Genomic DNA, 19,084 nt, shown 5'->3' with positions numbered 1-19,084 from the left:
ATTGTGATACTGGAACCTTCCCAGCTGTCGCATGCGGTGAATTTTGACGTTGGAGGTTGGACGGCAAGTGCCGAACCCTGTTCCAATGCTCTCCGTTTACTCGTCTCATTTCGAGTTGGAGACATCCACTACCGTAAGAATACCACGAATTTCAAAGTACTTTCGAATTACCGCAATTGTTTAATTAGGTTCATCTATGCCTTGAATATGGTAGAACTGATAGAATAAATATATCCCAAGCCTTCTCACAAGCCTTACCATACATATTGATATCATTCTGCGCCCGATCCATGAGACTGCTTCCGAAATCCTGGTCATTCCGAACAACGGCCTCTGCGATACCGGAATATTTGAGATAGATACTGAAGCCAGTTCTCCCTGCTCGAGAACAGCCCCATATTTGTTCTACACAGCGGTCGGCGCCTCTTGATCTCGGTTCAGACCATGACATCTAACTCATTTCCGCTTTCACGATCGTCATCAGACCCTGCTTCCGCTTCCTCCTCATCGCCATCCTCACACTCCTCTTCCTCCTCTTCCTCCTCTTCATCGTCCTCATCGCCATCCTCTTCAGACAAATCCTCCTCCTCCAAAGTTCCCAGTGCCTCTTCTCCAGAGTGCACCAGCATCCCAATGTCCGCGCTGTCCTTCAGTATCTTCCGTGCTTCCGTCTCGTCCACCCCCAGATCGTCCATGATCAACCGCCATCCCACCTCTGGCACCATGACTTCCTGAAGGTACGTCACCGTCGCCCTCCCAACCAACTTATCTTTCTTCCGCGCCTTGGCGAGCGGTGCCTGCAGCAAGTCTTCCAGCTCGTCTAGGATCATCTGGGCTCCACGGAGACCGTAGTACCCAGGGGTCAACCCTTTCAGTAGGTCATCTGCTGCGTTTCCATCCATCCCCTTGTTCCTTCCCGGCATCAAGTACGCTTGTGCAGCTGGCATGTGGCCGTCCACCGCAACTCGCTTTTCGTACCGGTCGCGGACTTCGCTGGGAGTCTTCCGTTCCAGCACCTTGACGAGCTCCGTTTTGTGCCGCGCGACGCGCATGCTGAGCGATTCCCAGTCGATCTGCGGGTAGCCTTTCGCCACCCATTCTTGCGACGCAGACTCCTGCCGGTGGATTCGATGAAGTAGGGCTTGCATCTGGTATGGCCAACGCATGCTCGCCGCTGCTAGGTAAAAGTCTGTAGAGCCGCCTTTCAGGAACGATTTGCCATGATTTTGCAGGAACATTTCGAACAGCTCTGCGGGAATCGGAGACTTGCAGATCAAACATGTTGGCCCGGTGAATTCCTCCGGGGCCTGGATTTCATCAGAGGAGACCTTGATCAGTGGGCTTGGTGACGAGCTCAGTCGTTGGGGTGACAAAGGCATTTCTTGGATATCCTTAGCAATAGAAGGAACGTTGAAATGAGCACCCGGAGGCGGTTGGAAAAGTGCGTCGGGATGTACTCGGAACTGAGCTGCAGTGTGTAATGCGGGTTTGACATCAGGGGGGAGCTGAATCCGGGCGGTGGGAGCTCCAGACTCGGGACGAGTGGTTAGAGGAGGCTTTATGAACTTCACAGCGTCCACGGAGCCGTCGTCCACGGAGCCCCTTTTCCGCTTTCTGGGACCACCGTCTCCGTTTTCAGTTGGACTGCTTGAAGACTCCTTATTCCCTGGTTTGAACTTTGGGGTAGGTCCACGGGCCTGTTTCGGAGGTTCTGATGGCGCCTTGAAGCGTGTCCCTGCAACTTTCTAAGTCCTATTCTTGAGCAAGGAGATTGTCATCATACCATTCTGCGAAGGATTTCGACCCTCTCCGTTACTTCCAGCACTCGATTTCTGCGATCCTGAGCGGATGTTTCTCAAGGGAGCACTACGTTGAGACTGGCTTGATCCATAGATTCGGCGGCCTTGGCTACCATTCAGTCGGTCCGTGTTCCAGTCCGACATTCCGGTGTCGTCGGCATTGCTATCTTTGTTTTTAGATTGCGTGTCTTTTCTTGCCATTTGCGTTACTACTCTTTGGCTTCTGGTCTTTTGGGGGGAAGGCTTTCGGCGTTGCTCTTCCTCCTCTTCCTCAGATTCACTCTCACCTGAGGGTTCTGGGGAGGCATTGATTGAGTGATGGTCCACCAGATTTCTTAACGAAGGGTGTATGCTCATCTTGGATGTGTCGACAGCTTGACCGCCGACGAATTGGAGTAAGGGACGGGTTATTCGAGGGAGTCTTGGCATTAATTGATTGTATTCATTCCCAATTGTGATGGAAGGCAGACGATGAGAAGTTGAGATGTTTTAGGTCAATTGTAGTACAACAGACTACACGAACGTTGAGGGGTGCTGCCAGAGGGACATGTGAGTTTAGCAGAAGTGAGATTAGGAGCAGTAAAGCTGAACATATATTACGCTACCTTGGTGATAACATGTTATGTACTTTCGTAAAAAGCGACAGAATCGTCGGAATTTCCGGCAAGTTCAGGGAAACGCGTCAGAAACACGTTCGTTGAGCTGTGTTGCGCTTGGACGCAGAGCTGCTCCGGACGACCACAACGACCACCCCGACGAAACCGGAGTGGTTCAATTTCTGCTGCCAATCGATGGATTAAACAGTCGACTTCATTGTCAAATACCACAGGGTGCTCCGGCGAAACATAAAAAGTTCATTCGACCAAATCGAATTCAGATTGTACAAACTGTACAGGGTATCAAGCTACTTTCCGTCCGACGTTGCCCACTCCTTTGCCTACGACACTGACAATCACCGTGTCCTCATCGTCGGCATCTCTCATGCCCCAAGCATTCATACCAAATGACCTGAGGTCCCTTCCAAGAGCAATGACTTCTTCCGATCCGATCACGCCTTTTCCCATGCACACTCTGCCCACATCTTCCGACCCCATCGCCATGAGGAGTAGGAAGGGAGGTGCCGTCGTTTTCGAGAGACAGCCACCTTGACTGATGACTTCCAACAACTGGTGGGTGGCCTTCCGCCCCACCTCTTCCGGTGTTTCGCCTCCTTCAGACGGAGAGGCGCAATCGGCCGAGTACAAGGCCCCAGACGATGTTTCCGCCACCAGTGAAAGCCCGAAGCCCAATCCAGTTCTCTTTCCGCCTCCTTTTCCTTGTTGATTTCCACCTCCTAGGAAAGGCGCCGATGCGACGTCCGAGTATACGTATGTGTCTGGACAGAGCGGGTTCAAAATTCCCCGTGCGACCTCGATCATCCTCGCATTGCTGCCGCCTCCAATCCCCACCCCATATGCCACGCCTCTTACCCGTCGGACTCGGCCTGGCACCATCATATGGACCGTCTTCGGGAGCCGGACCTGTGCAATCTTCCCAAACACAATCTGCACTTCACCGCCTCCACCGCCCCCTACGCCTCCCCGGCAGGCGCGTTTCAATACCCGTATTTCCACGTCGCCGCGGATCCCGAATCGTTCGAAGAGCGGTAACACCCCCGTCCTGACGGTGTCGATACTAATGTCCTTCTCCGTTGCGCCCGTGATCACTCCCGGTCCGCCCAAGATGACATTCACGGGGGATTTCGCGAACGGCGCAAGCAGGCACACCGGCAGCGCCCAATAGCTGATCCCCCTCCTCTCCGTGCTTGGCGGCGCCTCGATGTCCAGCCGCAGCACGCCCGACCCATCCGCGCCATAGCCCGGCGGCGTTCCGATGATGAGCCCCGGCCGGTAGAGGAGGCTCGTCCCCGTCATACTAACTTCGACGTGGGTTCCATTGGTGAGCGAGGTGAGGAGACGGAGGAGGGAGATTTCGTAGGATTGAAGACCGGGTGCCGAGCGGGACTTGGATCGGATTTGGGAGATGTGGATGGAGCGGCCGGTTAGGGTGGAGAGGAGGAGGCGGGTGGGAAGGGCATCGTGCCCGGTAAAGCGGAGGGGAGGAGGGGCGGTGGAGGGATCGCCTGGTGCTGGCATTTTGAAGATGGATTTGTTCTGGCTATCGTGACGTGGAGCGCATTGTCATCTATGGGGTTCTCGAGTGCCTTTTTTGAAGGGCGTGTGCAAAGATAATTATCTTGATTATTCTTCTTCATGTATCGCATTCGAAAATCCACTTTTAAAATTTTGGGCCTGGAACTTGTCACGTGCAGCATGGCATTTCGACGTCACTGACAATTCCAAGACAGACAACTAGTGTTCAACTTCTCGATCAAACACCGATGGTTGGAGTTTGACTTTTCCGTCCATGAGGAGAAGTATTCCTTTCAATTGAATTGTATAACAGGAATGGTTTAGATGCAGGATCCTGCAATTGCCTTGAAATGGTTGAGACAGATACACTTCCAATATAAAATCCATCCTTCGTCCACCAAAGGACTACGCTATAATGCTGACCAGTGGCTTATGCTGCTCGCATAATACCTATCCCAATATAGTACGACAATATCAAAATAGGAGATAATACGACTACAATCGATTGGACATGCCATGGATATCTGTATAAGTGGCTGAGAACGCAATCAGCATACAATGCCCCCAGATGAATCTCCACTTCAGAGTCACTATTGCCACCGCATGCACACAAATCACAATTATTAATTCGGACAGCTAGATTACTTCGTATATTTCTCCAGACCCCAAGTTCGAGCATCTTATCCTCACCCTAGAATTTCATAAATCATCAATCCCTTGTATTCTTTACCTCTTCTCAACATCTCAGGGTGACCCCACCCCTGCAGCGAGCCAGCGACAGCCCCGCCGCTCATGTCATCCTGGTCCTGGACCCCGCAATCAACCTTGAAGTATGAGATGCCGGCCCCATCTAACATGGTCGCCGATAACCCCATCAACAACTCCAAATATGCCTGGACGAAGCCAATGGCATTGCACCTATCGAACCGAAACCCATCCCTTCACGATGATGGAATGACCAACGAGTCGGGCCAAGCTAGTCCCCGGAGCCGAGTCGCAGCACAGCTTGCGGGGCTCAATCTGGCCATCGGGCTCCCGATATATTCCCCGATGAGTGATGTCACGCTCCCGTCGCCTGACCAGACACCGCCCAAGGGCTCGAACGAAGAAATGGGGGGCTCTTCTCATAACCTAAATGGAAATTCGGCCGAATCGAGCATCTCCCCGTCCGCACCGCCTGCATTACTCCGCGAACGCCTTGACGCCCTGGATGGCATCAAGATGAAGCGGAAGACCCCCTCTCCCGACCCCTCCGACCCCCCCACACCGACATCCATGGAGCCATCTCAGGACCCGAAGCAGAAGCACGTCGCCTTCGCCCTCTCCGACACCTTCAGCACGGCCGAGACCTTCCACTCTCCTCCATCCCCCACCCCCGCCCCACTCTCCCTGACGTGGCAAGATTTCGAAATCACCGGCCACCTTGCCACCGACCCCGACGATGACGGCACCGGCATCAACGGCGTCGGATTCAAACCCACCGCGCAGATCGAGGCGGAGCGCCAGCGGAAGCGCCAGGAGCAGCTCGAGCGGTATCGCGCCCGCATGGCGCGCGAGGAGCGGGAGAGGCGCTATGAACGTCGGCGAGCGATGCGGGTGGGAAAGTCGCGGAACCAGTCGCGGAATAGCTCGCCGTTGAAGACGCATGCGGCGCTGCGAGGGGCGTCGAAGTTCGCTGTTTAAGGGGTTAGCTTGCATGGGATGGCGTTGGTTTGTACCGTATTGGGATGGCGGAAAGTCGTGTGGCGTAGGGAATGATGACGAATTTGGGCGATATTGCACATGAGCGGGATTGGAGGCGTTGGATTTGGATACCCGGGTATCCGCTTGAGAATTCATGGAAAGTGGTTCGTCGAAGGGGGTGCCAAAAATCGCTCAGCGGTGAGCACTTGCGCCGGTAGTCAACTTCAATCCATGACGAAGCGTTAGTGATCGATGCACACCTGTATCGTCGAGTGAAATTGGCGAGATATCCCTTCAAATGATGCAGGACTCCATGAAATGCATTCAGTGACAATGGTATACAAAAGTCGAGACATAGATCATGTGGAGGTATGAGCCGCCCGCTACCAAAACTTCCACGTCGATTTCCGCTTCGCTTCTTCTCGTCGTTGGTCTTCCTCCTCTTTGGCCTTTCTCCTTGCCGCGCGGTCCTCCTCGCGTTTTTTCTCCGCGGCGATTTTCTTCTGCTGGGAGATGTCCACGGCCCTCTGCATGTGGCTCTTTTCGAGGCGGTTTTTGTATAGGCAATAGGGGAATACCAGCGATGACGTTCCCGCAGAGGTTAAGACACCCCAGGTCGCGGCGCCTTTGGACTCTACAGTCGAACGATGAGTAGATTGTTCACCACGGCATTGGGACTACTTACTCCGCATGATCAGCCGCAGGGCGGTCATTCCGAAACCCATCCCCAATCCAGTCATGAAGGCATTCCGAACACAGCGGGTCCGAATAGCAACCATGAAGTTGTCCACGCCCAACATCTCCATGGCATTCCATACGTTCTTCTCCACCGGATCGTTTTCGTCGGGCTTCGCTCCAGGCGCCCGCGGCTTCGCTTCCGGCATCCGGTACTTGGGCATCTCCTCCTCCGTCAACCACACCTCCTGCGATTTCCCCGGCGCGCGTGCGCGGTCCAGCAAGGACCACACGCCATGTTTCGGCTTCGTGGTCGGCCGCTCGTACTCTGGATCGAAGGGATGGAGTTGGGTTGGGTCGGTTGGGCGCTCGTAGTCCTTTTTGATGTTCGATCGACGCGCCGAGGTCCGTCGTTCGACTTCCCGCCTCTGCTCCTCCACATGCTCTCCTTGCTGACTGGTATCATCCGCCATATTTACAATGTGTGTCTAGTGGCGGCGAGTATGGTGAGATTGGCTACGCCGACTGTTCAACCCAAAGATGTAGTTGAGATGCGGTTCTGCTATTCTGCAAGTAAAAAAGACGCTAACCCATAATAGGCATAGTTCCCGAAACCATGCGACAGGGGTCCAACCTCGACGCGTTTCGGCGTTTTGGCGCGTAAAGAGGAAGAGGAAAGACGCGATGTCCATCCACCACTTCACGTCTTCCGCTTACTGTAAAGAACATCAATTTCATGCTTTATTGTGCCTTCAATATTTGTGATACTCCATTTCATTCTGCATCGCAAGGAGTTCAGGTGGCTCATGTTTACAGATCATGATACATCCGCAATAGCATTTTCATAGTACTCCATCTCCTTTGTCTTCGACCTTACTGATCCCCCGCGTCACACGACAACCAAGATGCCCACTCGCCGGCCGAACCAGCCATACAAACGACTCGGAAAAGATGGGAGAACCTCCTATGGCCCACGGACACAAAGAAGAGACCCCATATCACTCGGGTCCCTGAGACGCGGAGAGGAAACATCGCAGAACGACAAATTTGAGTCAATCCGACTTGCACACTCAATAGACGAAACCTTCGGATTTGCCAGATATGATGCCGGACGCAAAAAGGAAGGATGGCTGTGTAACTTCCACAGCACCACCATACAAGATGACAACGTCCCCGGAGGTCGAGCTGCAGTGGACTTCTACTTCATCGAGGAGGATGGAAACACCTTCAAGGCAACTATGGAGTACGATCCGTATTTTCTGATCGCAATTCGCCGAGGAAGAGAAGGTGAAGTGGAGGAATGGTGCCGGCGGGCATTGGATGGGGCACTCAAGGATGTGAAGCGCGTGGAAAAGGAGGATTTGCAGATGGTATGTTGCGGCACCTCGCTCGAGGCTTGAATGTCGCCCGGCCTAACGGGACACAGCCAAATCACCTCCTTGGGTATCGCCGAGTTCTCCTCAAGCTCTCTTTCGCAAACGTCTCCGACCTTCTCACGTCGCGGAAGATCCTGATGCCAATCGCCGAGAAGAACAAGAAAAGAATGAACGCGATGGACACCTACGCGGAGGTGGCCAATGCCAATGCGGGATTCGATATATTTGATGATGAGAATGCTTATGAAACACGAAATAACGGCGTAATTGACGCCAGCGACTTCATAGTGGACATCCGGGAATATGATGTTCCTTACCATGTTCGAGTGGCTATTGATCTCGGTATGATGGCTGCTTTCCCTCGAGTCAATACAGCATACTAATCAGACACAGATGTTCGGGTAGGAAAGTGGTATACGGTCGAGGCCAAGCATGGAGTTGTATCAATGAAATGCTTGGAGGAACGACTGCAGCGTGCCGATCCGGTCATCATGGCCTTCGATATCGAAACGACCAAACTGCCCCTGAAATTCCCCGATGCCGCTATCGACCAAATTATGATGATATCGTACATGATCGATGGGCAAGGATTCCTTATAACGAACCGCGAAATTGTTTCGGAGGATATTTCTGACTTTGACTACACCCCGAAGCCCGAATATGACGGCCCCTTCATGATCTTCAACGAGCCCGATGAGAGAGCGCTGCTCCAGAGATTCTTCGAGCATATCAAGGAGGCGAAACCCACGGTCATCGTCACGTACAACGGTGATTTCTTCGATTGGCCGTTCGTCGAAGCGCGAGCAAGCGTGAATGGGATGGATATGTTCCAAGAGATCGGTTTCAGGAAGAATAATGAGGAGATCTACCATTCCGACTATTGTGCCCATATGGACGCATTTGCGTGGGTCAATCGAGACAGCTACCTTCCCCAGGGCAGTAGAGGCCTGAAGGCGGTCACTGTCGCTAAGCTTGGTTATGATCCCGACGAATTGGATCCAGAACTAATGACACCGTAAGTGGTTGTAATCGGTATTCCGCGCTGTTGCTTACATGATTACAGATACGCAAGCGAGCGACCTCAAACCCTCGCTGAGTACTCAGTATCTGATGCAGTTGCCACCTATTACCTTTACATGAAATATGTGCACCCCTTTGTCTACTCTCTTTGCACGATAATCCCCTTGGGACCCGACGATGTGCTTAGGAAGGGCACGGGGACACTTTGCGAGATGTTGCTGATGGTTCAAGCCTACGAAAAAGGGATCCTCCTGCCGAACAAGCACAAACCACCGAACGAGTCATTTTGGAACGGGCATTTGCTCGAATCCGAAACATACGTTGGTGGCCATGTCGAAAGTATCGAAGCAGGCGTCTTCCGGAGTGACATTCCTTGCAACTTCGCCATTGACACTGCGGCAATCGATGAGCTGCTGCTGGATCTTGACGCCGCCTTGACGTTCAGCATCGTTGTTGAGGAGAAAAAAGCTTTAGAAGATGTTGCAAACTATGAGGAGGTGAAGCAACAGATCAGGGAGAAGCTTCTTGAACTCAAGGAAACCCCGAACCGGCACGAAAGGCCATCGATATACCATCTTGACGTCGCTTCTATGTACCCGAATATCATGACAACGAATCGTTTGCAACCCGATTCGATGATCAAGGAGTCTGATTGCGCTGCATGCGACTTCAACCGGCCTGGGAAGACCTGTGATCGACGGATGCCATGGTCATGGCGAGGAGAATTCCTACCTGCGAAGCGGGATGAATACAACATGATTCGACACGCACTGGAGAACGAAAGATTTCCGGGCAAATACCCGAACAACCCACTGCAGACATTTCACGAACTGCCAGAACCGGAACAAGCCGCGCATGTGAAGAAGCGACTGACGGACTACAGCAAGAAGATCTACCATAAGATCCACGCAACTGAAACTATCGAACGTGAAGCTATCATTTGCCAGCGAGAGAACCCATTCTACGTGGACACTGTGAAGATGTTCCGAGATCGACGTTACGACTTCAAAGGCAAGCAAAAGGTCTGGAAAGGCAAGACGGATGCCCTCAAGTCGTCCGGCGCATCTGCTGCTGAGGTGGACGAAGCGAAGAAAATGATCATCCTGTTCGACTCCCTGCAACTGGCCCACAAGGTCATTCTTAACAGCTTCTACGGCTACGTCATGCGAAAGGGTTCTCGATGGTACTCAATGGAGATGGCGGGAGTTACGTGTCTTACCGGAGCTCATATCATTCAAATGGCGCGTACGTTGGTCGAGCGGATTGGCCGTCCACTTGAACTCGACACCGACGGTATCTGGTGTATTCTTCCTGCGACTTTCCCGGAGAACTTCGCTTTCAAACTAAGGAACGGCAAGAAGTTGGCGATATCCTATCCATGTGTCATGCTGAATCACCTTGTGCACGCGAAGTTCACAAATGATCAGTATCAGGAGTTGAAGGACCCGGGAACGTTCCGTTATGAGACGCATAGCGAGAACTCGATCTTCTTCGAGGTGGATGGCCCGTACAAAGCAATGATGCTTCCGACATCGAAGGAGGAGGACAAGAACTTGAAGAAGCGATACGCCGTGTTCAATCACGATGGCACCTTGGCGGAACTGAAAGGGTTTGAGGTCAAACGCCGTGGCGAGCTGAAATTGATCAAAATTTTCCAGACGCAGATCTTCAAGTTCTTCTTGGAAGGATCGACGCTCGCCGAATGCTACGGAGCCGTGGCACAGGTCGCGAACCGATGGCTGGATGTCCTGGATCAGTGTGGATCGACTTTGGCGGACGAGGAGCTCATCGATCTGATTTGCGAAAACAAGAACATGGCCAAAGCCTTGGACGAATATGGCGCGCAAAAATCGACCGCCATCACCACAGCCAAGCGACTAGCCGAGTTCCTAGGAGAGCAGATGGTGAAGGACAAAGGTCTCAACTGCAAATACGTTATCTCCTCAAGGCCGAAGCACGCCCCTGTTACCGAGCGAGCCATTCCAGTGGCCATCTTCTCGTCAGAGCCGCAGACGAAACGCTTCTACCTTCGTAAATGGCTCCGAGAAGACCCGAAGGACATGGACCCACGAACGATCATCGACTGGGACTACTACCGTGACCGTCTCGGATCGGTCATCCAAAAGCTCATCACCATTCCCGCGGCGCTACAGAAAGTCAAAAACCCCGTGCCCCGTGTACCGCATCCGGAATGGTTAGATCGCCGCATCCGCAACAAGGAGGATGTCCTCAAGCAGAAGAAGATGACGGACATGTTCGACGCGGCCAAGAAACCATTGGATGACGCGGATATCAACACCCTGCAGAACCGAGTGGTGGATCTCGAGGACTTTGGGTCGACGCCGGTGGCCAAAACGAAGAAAGCCATCGCGACCAGGATGGTTCAGAAGCGGAAAGCCCCTGAGCCTGCCGTGCCCGTGCAGGCCGATCCGTTTGCTGCGTTGCCTCCAGTCATGCCGTCGATCACGAAGGATTACGAAGGATGGCTTCGATACCAGAAACAAAAGTGGAAGATCCAGAAGCAAGCGAGACTTCGACGGCGTCAGTTGTTCGGCGATCGGCGCACAGATCCAACTGATGCCATTGGAAGCTACTTTAGGAATCAATCGGAGATGCTGTATATCCAGAACTGGCAGCTTGTGCAGCTCCAGGAGACTGACATACCTGGAGAAGTGCGGGCATTCGTGCTGATTGACAAGAAGATCCACTCGTTGAAGGTCATTGTCCCCCGAATTGTCTTCCTGAATCTAAAGGGAAGCGAACTTCCTGACGTTGAGATTGAAGGTTGTGACGTGGAGAAGGTCGTTGGCTTTACTCTACCCAACAGCCACCCCTCTGTTCATCTTTTCAAGCTCACAATGCCCGAAACGGTGTACCTTCGAGAGTCCAAGCAACTTTCCATCCTCTTCAACCATCCTAGTGTCGAAGGTGTGTACGAGCGACAGCTGCCCTTGAACATGCGAGCAGTTCTCGAGTTAGGGAGTGTCTGCACCTTTGATGAAACCCAACGAGGCGTTCTGGGGAAGGGGTTGGAGCAGGGCTTCGATCTCAGTGCATTGCGGCAGGTGGCAAAGCCGGATCCGTATCTCGCTCAAGCACAGCTGAAATTCCTTTACCTCTATCATGTCAGTGTCGGGGATCGGCAGGTGTTTGCCATCTGCTCCAGTACCGGCACGCAGGGACACATCATCATCCTCAATCGAGGACGTGACACTCAGAGTCTACCGAATGTCGACAAGCTTTATAAAGATGCGTACTCTAAACGAGTCACTGAAAGTGCCGAGGATCAGTCATGGCAGCAGTGCTTCGAGTACCAGACCGACATGCACTTCAAGACCACCCAAGTGACGACGAAAAGGAAGGCATACCTAGAACTCGGCGACGCAATGAAGAAGATGCGGAACGACGAAAAGGAAGGGAGCTTCATCCTTGTCGTGCAGAGCCAGCACCACCGACTTCTTCCTCACGTCGTGCCGATCATGAAGGAGTTCCCTAATCTTCCGTTGAAGTTCGATGAGTCGGACAAAAACCTTCCGCCCCTGGGCTGGCAGACCTTCGTTGCGAAGCGGCTGGTCACGCACTACCTCACCCTTGGTGCGTGGGTATCGCACCTCATCGAGCTCGCCCGATACGGAAACGTTCCGCTATGTAACATGGAAGGGCATGACCCTCGCTTCCTGATCGATGTGGCGTATGCTCGACGTCTACTCAAAGAGCGGGTTGTCTTGTGGTGGTCCACCGGGTCAAAACCTGATCATGCTGGCTACGAGAAAGACGACATTGTCGGGCCGCTGGAGACGGTTGAGATGCCCGAGGTCAACAACCCGGGGACGTATTCTTCCGTCTGCATCGACTTGAGCCTACGAAACCTTGCGATCAACACCATTCTAGCGTCCTCGCTGGTGAATGACGCGGAAGGGGCCGACTCGTTCTCGTTCAACCCTGCCGCTCCTTCGGATAAGAATATCGCCGACGACGGCCACGTCATCTACAGTGACAATGCGTTCGCGACGACTGGAATCGTTGTGCTTCGCGAGATGGTGAAGGCGTGGTGGTCCGAAGCATGTCGCGACGGCGGACAGATGGCCGACGTCATGGTCCAGCACCTCGTCCGATGGGTGGAGTCGCCGGGTTCGTTCCTCTACGACCGCGCCTTGCACTACTACGTCCAGATGATGTCCCGGAAAGCGCTTCAGCAGCTCATCAGCGACTTCCGTCGGGTTGGATCACAGGTCGTGTTCGCCAGCCCTCATCGACTGCTCCTGCAGACCAGTAAGAGCGAGGTTGGCAACGCCTTTGCCTACACGCAGTATATCCTCAAGACCGTGCAGTCGAAACCGCTCTTCAGTTTTGTTCAGCTCGACATCCAAGAGTACTGGGACTACCTCGTCTGGTACGATGACTACAACTTCGGCGGCATTGGCTGCAAAGAGGTCGTCGCGGAGGCCGAACAACAATTGGAGACCGTGATGCATTGGCAACTTGCCTCTGTCCTTCCTCAGCACCTTCAAGATGTTTTCCGCGACTGGGTGATCCAGTTCATCGATCTCATGCATGGACGCAAGCGGCCCACGGTATCAGGAGAAGGGGAAAGCGAAACGCTGCGAGTCACGCAACTCCCAGTCCGAAGCTTGACCCAAGATACCGCAGTCATAACATCCGTCCTCCCCAAGTCCTTCACCAAGGCTCTCACCAAGCGAATCGCAGGCCACGTCCGTCGCCAGGTCGCCGAGCTCCTGCATCCTGACCTTGCCTCGGACTATGCCATGCCCTCCCTCCCCGGCGCCCATCTCTCCTCCGCCGCCAACAACAACCCTGTCCTCCAGCTCATCAAGTCGCTCATGCAAGTCCTCTCCCTTGACCGCGAGATCTCCCTCGAGGCGCGCATGCTCCGCAAAGAACTCCTTTCCCTCTGCGAGGTCCGCGAATTCGCCTCCGAAGCCCGCTGGCGGAACCCTAGCGCGAAATGCCCCGTCGAGATGACGTGCGAGGAGTGCGGCGCGCCGAAGTCCGTCGACCTCTGTCGGGATGCGTCGGCGCTGGTGTTCGACGTGGACGGGGACGGCGAGGGCGGGTCGCGGAGAGGCGTGCAGCCGCTTCCGAAGTGGCGGTGTGATTGCGATGCAGAGTTCGATCGGTTGCGGGTGGAGGAGTCGTTGGTGGCGGAGGTGCAGGCGATGGTGGTACGGTGGTGTACACAGGATCTCAAGTGCGCGAAGTGTGCGCGGATCCGGAAGAATGAGTTTATGGAGCATTGTGCTTGTGCTGGGGAGTGGGTGGGGACGGTGAGTAGGGAGAAGCTGGGGGAGAGAATGCGGGTGCTGAGGGAGGTGGCGCGGTGGTATGGGCTGGAGATGCTCGATGCTGCGGTGGCGGAGGCCGGCGATGGGTTCTGATTGACGGATCCCCATTCCTATGCAAATGTTCATGTCGTCATGTCTATGGAGTTACACATTCATGTCACCAGGAGGGTTGGATTGGTTGGAAATGGGAATGCATTTTGGAAGGCGTCTGGGTGTCGGTCTTACAGCTTACTTTTACGATGTACCTGCATTAGCCTACATCATACATGTACTCTTAGGCATTTCTTCATCGCGTCATTGTATCCATCGGACCTGTTGGACAAGTACAGGAAGCTTACTCTGATATCTGCGACCTCCAGCGATCTTGCAGTCTTGCAGTCTTGCAGTCACACAGTGTTCCTCGAGTTCAGTGAATTCCCAATGAGGGAGAGGGGGATGTGGATCGGCGTGAAAGGGTCAAAGGGTCCAATGAGCTGCTCTCTCCCTCACATCCCTCAGCTCTGCTGTCATACAACTTTCACTCATCCCACCTTACAAGAACTGCTAGGAAGGAATTCAAAGGTTCTTTAAGAATATTTCCGATCGTGAATCATCCCTCTCTTTGTAAACCATTCGAAGTCTGAAGGCTGGAGCATCCTCTTTTCAACACGATAACAACGTCGATCAACGTCATTGATCGGACCGGCTAAGGTCAGCTACGGATATACAACCATCATGGCGAACACTCCGATGCTCATAAACCTCCCTCCTCCGCCTTCCGACTCGCTCACTCCCTCGGAGATGGGCCCGTAAGTTCTCCTAGATCTCTCGACCGCTCCCAACATCACATGCCATCCTGAAACCTTGTACTAACCCCAACAGCGGCACCCCCACCTCCACCACCACCTCCATGTCCGAACTCAGCACTGTCGCCATCAAAGACGGCCACCGCGGCCACCTCCCCCACCACGCCTCCCAACCTGGCTCCTCCGCCCCCCTCGACGCCGAGCGCGCCGACCGCATCTCCCGCCTCGCCGGCCTCGAACGCATTTCCCAGCAACCCGCCCGCCCCCCCACCGGCTCCCTCGCCCCCTCCAACACCTCGCTCTCCGTCCAAGCCGGCAGCCCCGCGCAGTTCCCCGCCGCCACACACCCCAGCGGCGCGGGAGCGGGGCATCCACACGCGGGTCCCGGCGCTGGGCACCATGCGACCGTGGCGTTCTTCAGTAGCGCGGGCGAGCCGACCATGGTGCGCGATCGCAGCACAGTGGGAAGCGCGTCGGCGACGGGATCGGTTGGGGGGCGGACGACGTGGGCAAGTGGGAGCGACGTGGGGATGGACGACGGGGCGACGGCGACGACGGACCGGGTGAGCGAGGACGGAGGGGTGCAGATGCGGGACGAGGAGGACCTGGAGCACGAGAATGAGGGGGAGGGGAAGAGCCTGATGGGGGAGACGGCGAGTAGCGTGGGGGATTACGGGGGGGACGATCGGTTTAGCGACGGGGGGTCGTTGGTGGCGTTTGGGGAGGGGGCGCGGACGCCGGCGCGGGCGGCGAGTGGGGTGGGGAGTCCGGTGGTGGGGAAGGCGGCCGTGGTGCCGGTGCATTTGCGGGAGACGGGACAAAGCGCGCTGGGGAGGGAGGTGGCGGCGGGGAGCGAGCGGAACGAGGCGCGGTTGATCGACGGGATGACGTACGATGCGAACGTGGTCGATACGGCGGATCGCACGCCGCCGGTGGTGGGGCCGGGGGCGGAGGGGAGGAGGGGGATGACGACGACGCAGAGGGCGGAACGGGAGATTAAAGAGAGGCGAGAGCGAGGGGAGATGGAGGAGTAGATGCGTTCGGAAGCGGCAGAGTTAACGCTACGGGTGGATTTGTTTGGTAGGGGAGGTACGCCCTTCTTGACGTGGTGTTTGGTAACATTATATGTGATGTATGTCTATGGGATGTTTTCAGCGTGTTTTGGTCGGGCAAGGGACACTGTCGCATTGAAGAGCACTGTCACTGTCGTTATTGTGGGATATAAGGTTTTTGGCCATGAATCGTCTCCAGCGACTGGCGGGGCCTGTAGCAATGTTAGACGAGAGGTAAAAAACGAATATGCAGAGCGTATTATGTGGTTGGAATCATTGGGACGTGTGGTAACTTGTATGAGCCGAGATATTCCAGTTTTCCATCAATTTTGAAAAGCAATTGCGAAAGCTTCGTTTTTTAAGTAGTTCTATGCAGTCATCATAATGTCCATATGCAATCGATGGTACATCCATCCTCGCCAATGCTAGGGGTCTTCGCATTTCAACGGTGAGTGATTCAACCCTCACTTCTTCCCCTTCTTCCCCTTCGGTCCCCTCGCCGCCTCCCGCCTCCTCTCCTCCCTCTCCATCTGCTCCCTCTTCTCCTTCTCCAACTCCCTCCTCTCCTCCTCCTCCGCCCTTCTCCTCGCCCCCTCCGCCTCCCGCCTCTCCCTCACCAACCGCAACTTCTCCATCTCCAACCGTGCCTCCTCCGGCCCCTCATCCTCCTCCGAGTCTTCCCCCTTTTTCGCCGCCTTCGCCGCCTTCGCCACCTGCACCGCCTTCTTCACCGCGCCCGGCGTAGCGCCCGGCGCCTTCGCCACCTTGGACGCCTGCGCGCGCGCGCTCGTCGTGTGGTTCGGGTTCGCTGGCATGTCGGAGTCGGAGTCGTCCTCATCCTCAGAGGAGTTCGGGGGCAGGTCGCCAACTTCCGGGCGACCCGAGGAGCGGGCGGCGGCGGCAGCTTTGCGGGCCTTGGCGGCGGCGCGGCGCTCCTCGCGGGTCATGGCAGACTGGGGTTGGTCGTCGTCCTCGGAGGATTCTTCTTCGGAGGATTCCTCTTCGGAGGAGTCGTCGGAGTCTTCGGGATCTTTGCGGTCGGCGGGGTCCTAGGGATGATGTTAGTGGGTTATTGTCTTACTGGGAGGTTGAAAGGGTGGGAAGAGGAGGAGGAGGAGGAGGAGGAGGAGGAGGAGGAGGAGGAGGAGGAGGAGGAGGAGGAGGAGGAGGAGGAGATTGGTGACGATGCAGTGGCGGGGAGCGGGGGAGTCATCGGGGAATTTACATACCGCCCACATGCTGATGGCCTCGCCGTTCTTGTCGACGGGCTGAAGGTTGCGGTTGAAGTGTCGTCCGCCGCCTCGCTTGGGCTTAGAGAACTTGCCGCCGCGACCGCGTGAAGACATGGTGACGGTGGTGAGGTGTCTTGGAGGGGTAGTGTTGGAACTGTGTGGGGGGGTTCGCTAAGCGAATTGGATGAGGGGATGGCGATGTGTAGTTGTATCAGAAAAGAGGGCTGATACTTGGACAGAAGAGTAGTCCTGAAGTAAATAGGTTGGTGGAGGAGGCGAAAGGGAAGTGGTGTTGGGTGAATGGGAGAGAGAGAATAGCGGGAGTGAGTTGTCATATGTGGGTGATGTAGCAAAGTGGACTTGGAGGGGTCATCGTTGCGGGGCGAATGTTGGATTGTCACTTGGACTTGCTGGACGGTTCTCGCTGGGCAGCAATACAGTCAGGCACTTCTTGCATTAGCAGCATGCTGGTTGGCCAGAGAAAGCTGTCATCTGTCACTTGATACATATTCCCAGTTGAAGAGTGGTCTCGTGAGGGAAATTCATAGAGCATTCGAAGTCAAGGCACAGGTTGACAGTAGCAAATAGTTTCTTGTTTACAGTACTTCCTACGCAGCAAGCAGGACCGTCCAAGTTTCATATCGGGACAGGCACCAGACATCTCATTGTCTCGCCATGGCTTCATCGATTTATATTGCTTAAAGTTGAGTACGGTGCACTTTATCATATTTGCAACGGTTCATCATGTATCAGAAGCAGGTGTACCGTGTACGTGACTGTGAGAACCAAGTCATGTGACCAGCCACACGCCACACACAAGCCACTGATTCCTCATCAAGCAAGGGGATGTACCAACAACTGTTTTCCTCGCAAACCGACCGTCTCTTGACGCGACTTGTAAGGGGTAAGAGGCTGGCTTTTCTTTTCGAAAAAATTTCATCTGCCCTTCATATTCCCCTCCAGCTCCCATTGCTGCGTTTTAAAACCGAAAGACGGAGTGGATATGAAGGGGTAGTTCAGTAAAGAGAAAAGAAGAAAAGAGAGAAACTCTCTGCCAGAAGTGAAGAGTTTTGTTGGAAATCCGACGCCGGCCAATCCCGGTGACCGGTAAAACGATCCGCCGCTCATTCAAACTCAGAACTGATCACCTGACTTGAAACTTGCACCGCCTCACATACGTGGCTTGGGTTTGTTTACAGCAGAGCCCACCAAAGCTCGTCGACATCGCGACTATCAGAATGCCTTCTACAACCTCCCAAAACCTATTGGATCAAACCACAAACTCCGCCAAACGAATCTTACAATTTGGCGCCTCGATTTGGAGATCCCCACAGCGCGATAGAATCCAGATTCCTACTGAAGTAGCCGAAATGTCGATACCTGGAGCCTTCCCAGAAGCCGCTCCACCAGCGGCGGTGGTTCCAACGAAGACCGGCGAGGAGCAAAAGACTCCGGAACGAGATGTTGCCAGATATCCGAAGATTACTGTCGCCCAAAGACAGGCGCTTATTGATAATCTGCAGCTTGAAGGTAAGTCGTCTCGCATCCTAAAATACGACGGTGCTAACTGACGGTCAGTCACCGAACGAGCTCGCAAACTTCGTGCCATCTACGCGTTACATGCGCAAGGTCTCCGATCAAGACTCGAGATGCGCATCAACCGTGTACCGCAGTCCTTGAGATCCGCCAACATTGAAGAATTGGTGAACAAATACGCCAATCCGTCGCCCGTGAAACCCGCACCTCTCGGAGAGCGATCGATCACGAACCACGAGATGCCCAGGCTAGATTCCACGACCGCTCGCGCAGATAAAGAAAACAGTCCCCTCCGATCCCTCGGAAAGAAGAGACCAAGGTAAGACCGCATCCACCATCCCCTCAGAATCCGTAACTAACCTAACCCACCAACCAGCTCCGAAATGGCCGCCTCTGACAAAGAAAACACCACCCACCACAACCTCTCCCTTCCCAAAAAACGCACCAAACTCGGGCCTCCTCCCTCCACCACCAACCAACCCTCCCGCCCC

At 54.5% G+C, this 19,084-nt stretch overlaps 8 protein-coding genes across 8 annotated transcripts; 4 read left to right on the top strand and 4 right to left on the bottom strand.

Annotated features, from left to right (window-relative positions):
• Window positions 1–437: 437 nt before the first annotated feature.
• Window positions 438–2,228, bottom strand: P152DRAFT_451055 (uncharacterized protein; the record flags this gene model as incomplete). Its single annotated transcript, XM_033678200.1, has 2 exons — window positions 438–1,735; window positions 1,784–2,228. The coding sequence occupies 2 exons, from the start codon at window positions 2,226–2,228 to the stop codon at window positions 438–440; spliced, it is 1,743 nt and encodes a 580-aa protein (XP_033532332.1).
• Window positions 2,229–2,463: 235 nt separating this feature from the next.
• On the bottom strand, window positions 2,464–4,061 carry P152DRAFT_93719 (18S rRNA biogenesis protein). Its single transcript, XM_033683358.1, has one exon. It carries the CDS (start codon window positions 3,932–3,934, stop codon window positions 2,699–2,701), a length of 1,236 nt encoding a protein of 411 aa, XP_033532331.1. The 5' UTR covers window positions 3,935–4,061; the 3' UTR covers window positions 2,464–2,698.
• A 506-nt stretch (window positions 4,062–4,567) lies between these two features.
• On the top strand, window positions 4,568–6,110 carry P152DRAFT_460385 (uncharacterized protein). The gene has a single exon (XM_033679899.1). It carries the CDS (start codon window positions 4,787–4,789, stop codon window positions 5,612–5,614), a length of 828 nt encoding a protein of 275 aa, XP_033532330.1. The 5' UTR covers window positions 4,568–4,786; the 3' UTR covers window positions 5,615–6,110.
• On the bottom strand, window positions 5,998–6,762 carry P152DRAFT_475520 (uncharacterized protein; the record flags this gene model as incomplete). The annotated part of the gene is made up of 2 exons (XM_033681424.1): window positions 5,998–6,248; window positions 6,300–6,762. 2 exons carry the CDS (start codon window positions 6,760–6,762, stop codon window positions 5,998–6,000), a joined length of 714 nt encoding a protein of 237 aa, XP_033532329.1.
• A 432-nt stretch (window positions 6,763–7,194) lies between these two features.
• Window positions 7,195–14,081, top strand: P152DRAFT_400869 (DUF1744-domain-containing protein; the record flags this gene model as incomplete). Its single annotated transcript, XM_033676591.1, has 4 exons — window positions 7,195–7,659; window positions 7,716–8,007; window positions 8,053–8,680; window positions 8,729–14,081. 4 exons carry the CDS (start codon window positions 7,195–7,197, stop codon window positions 14,079–14,081), a joined length of 6,738 nt encoding a protein of 2,245 aa, XP_033532328.1.
• A 636-nt stretch (window positions 14,082–14,717) lies between these two features.
• On the top strand, window positions 14,718–16,048 carry P152DRAFT_93645 (uncharacterized protein). The gene has a single exon (XM_033683357.1). The coding sequence runs from the start codon at window positions 14,878–14,880 to the stop codon at window positions 15,805–15,807; it is 930 nt and encodes a 309-aa protein (XP_033532327.1). The 5' UTR covers window positions 14,718–14,877; the 3' UTR covers window positions 15,808–16,048.
• On the bottom strand, window positions 16,049–17,412 carry P152DRAFT_93644 (uncharacterized protein). Its single transcript, XM_033683356.1, has 2 exons — window positions 17,055–17,412; window positions 16,049–16,874 (listed from the first exon to the last, which is right to left on the bottom strand). The coding sequence occupies exons 1-2, from the start codon at window positions 17,169–17,171 to the stop codon at window positions 16,290–16,292; spliced, it is 702 nt and encodes a 233-aa protein (XP_033532326.1). The 5' UTR covers window positions 17,172–17,412; the 3' UTR covers window positions 16,049–16,289.
• Window positions 17,413–18,427: 1,015 nt separating this feature from the next.
• Window positions 18,428–18,916, top strand: P152DRAFT_483769 (uncharacterized protein; the record flags this gene model as incomplete). The annotated part of the gene is made up of 2 exons (XM_033681965.1): window positions 18,428–18,587; window positions 18,636–18,916. The coding sequence occupies 2 exons, from the start codon at window positions 18,428–18,430 to the stop codon at window positions 18,914–18,916; spliced, it is 441 nt and encodes a 146-aa protein (XP_033532325.1).
• Window positions 18,917–19,084: the final 168 nt, after the last annotated feature.

Source organism: Eremomyces bilateralis (assembly GCF_010015585.1).
Source record: "Eremomyces bilateralis CBS 781.70 unplaced genomic scaffold P152scaffold_17, whole genome shotgun sequence".
Taxonomy (NCBI): domain Eukaryota; kingdom Fungi; phylum Ascomycota; class Dothideomycetes; order Eremomycetales; family Eremomycetaceae; genus Eremomyces; species Eremomyces bilateralis.
The sequence above is the reverse complement of the archived record's forward strand: the minus strand, read 5'-3'. Positions and strand labels throughout refer to the sequence as shown.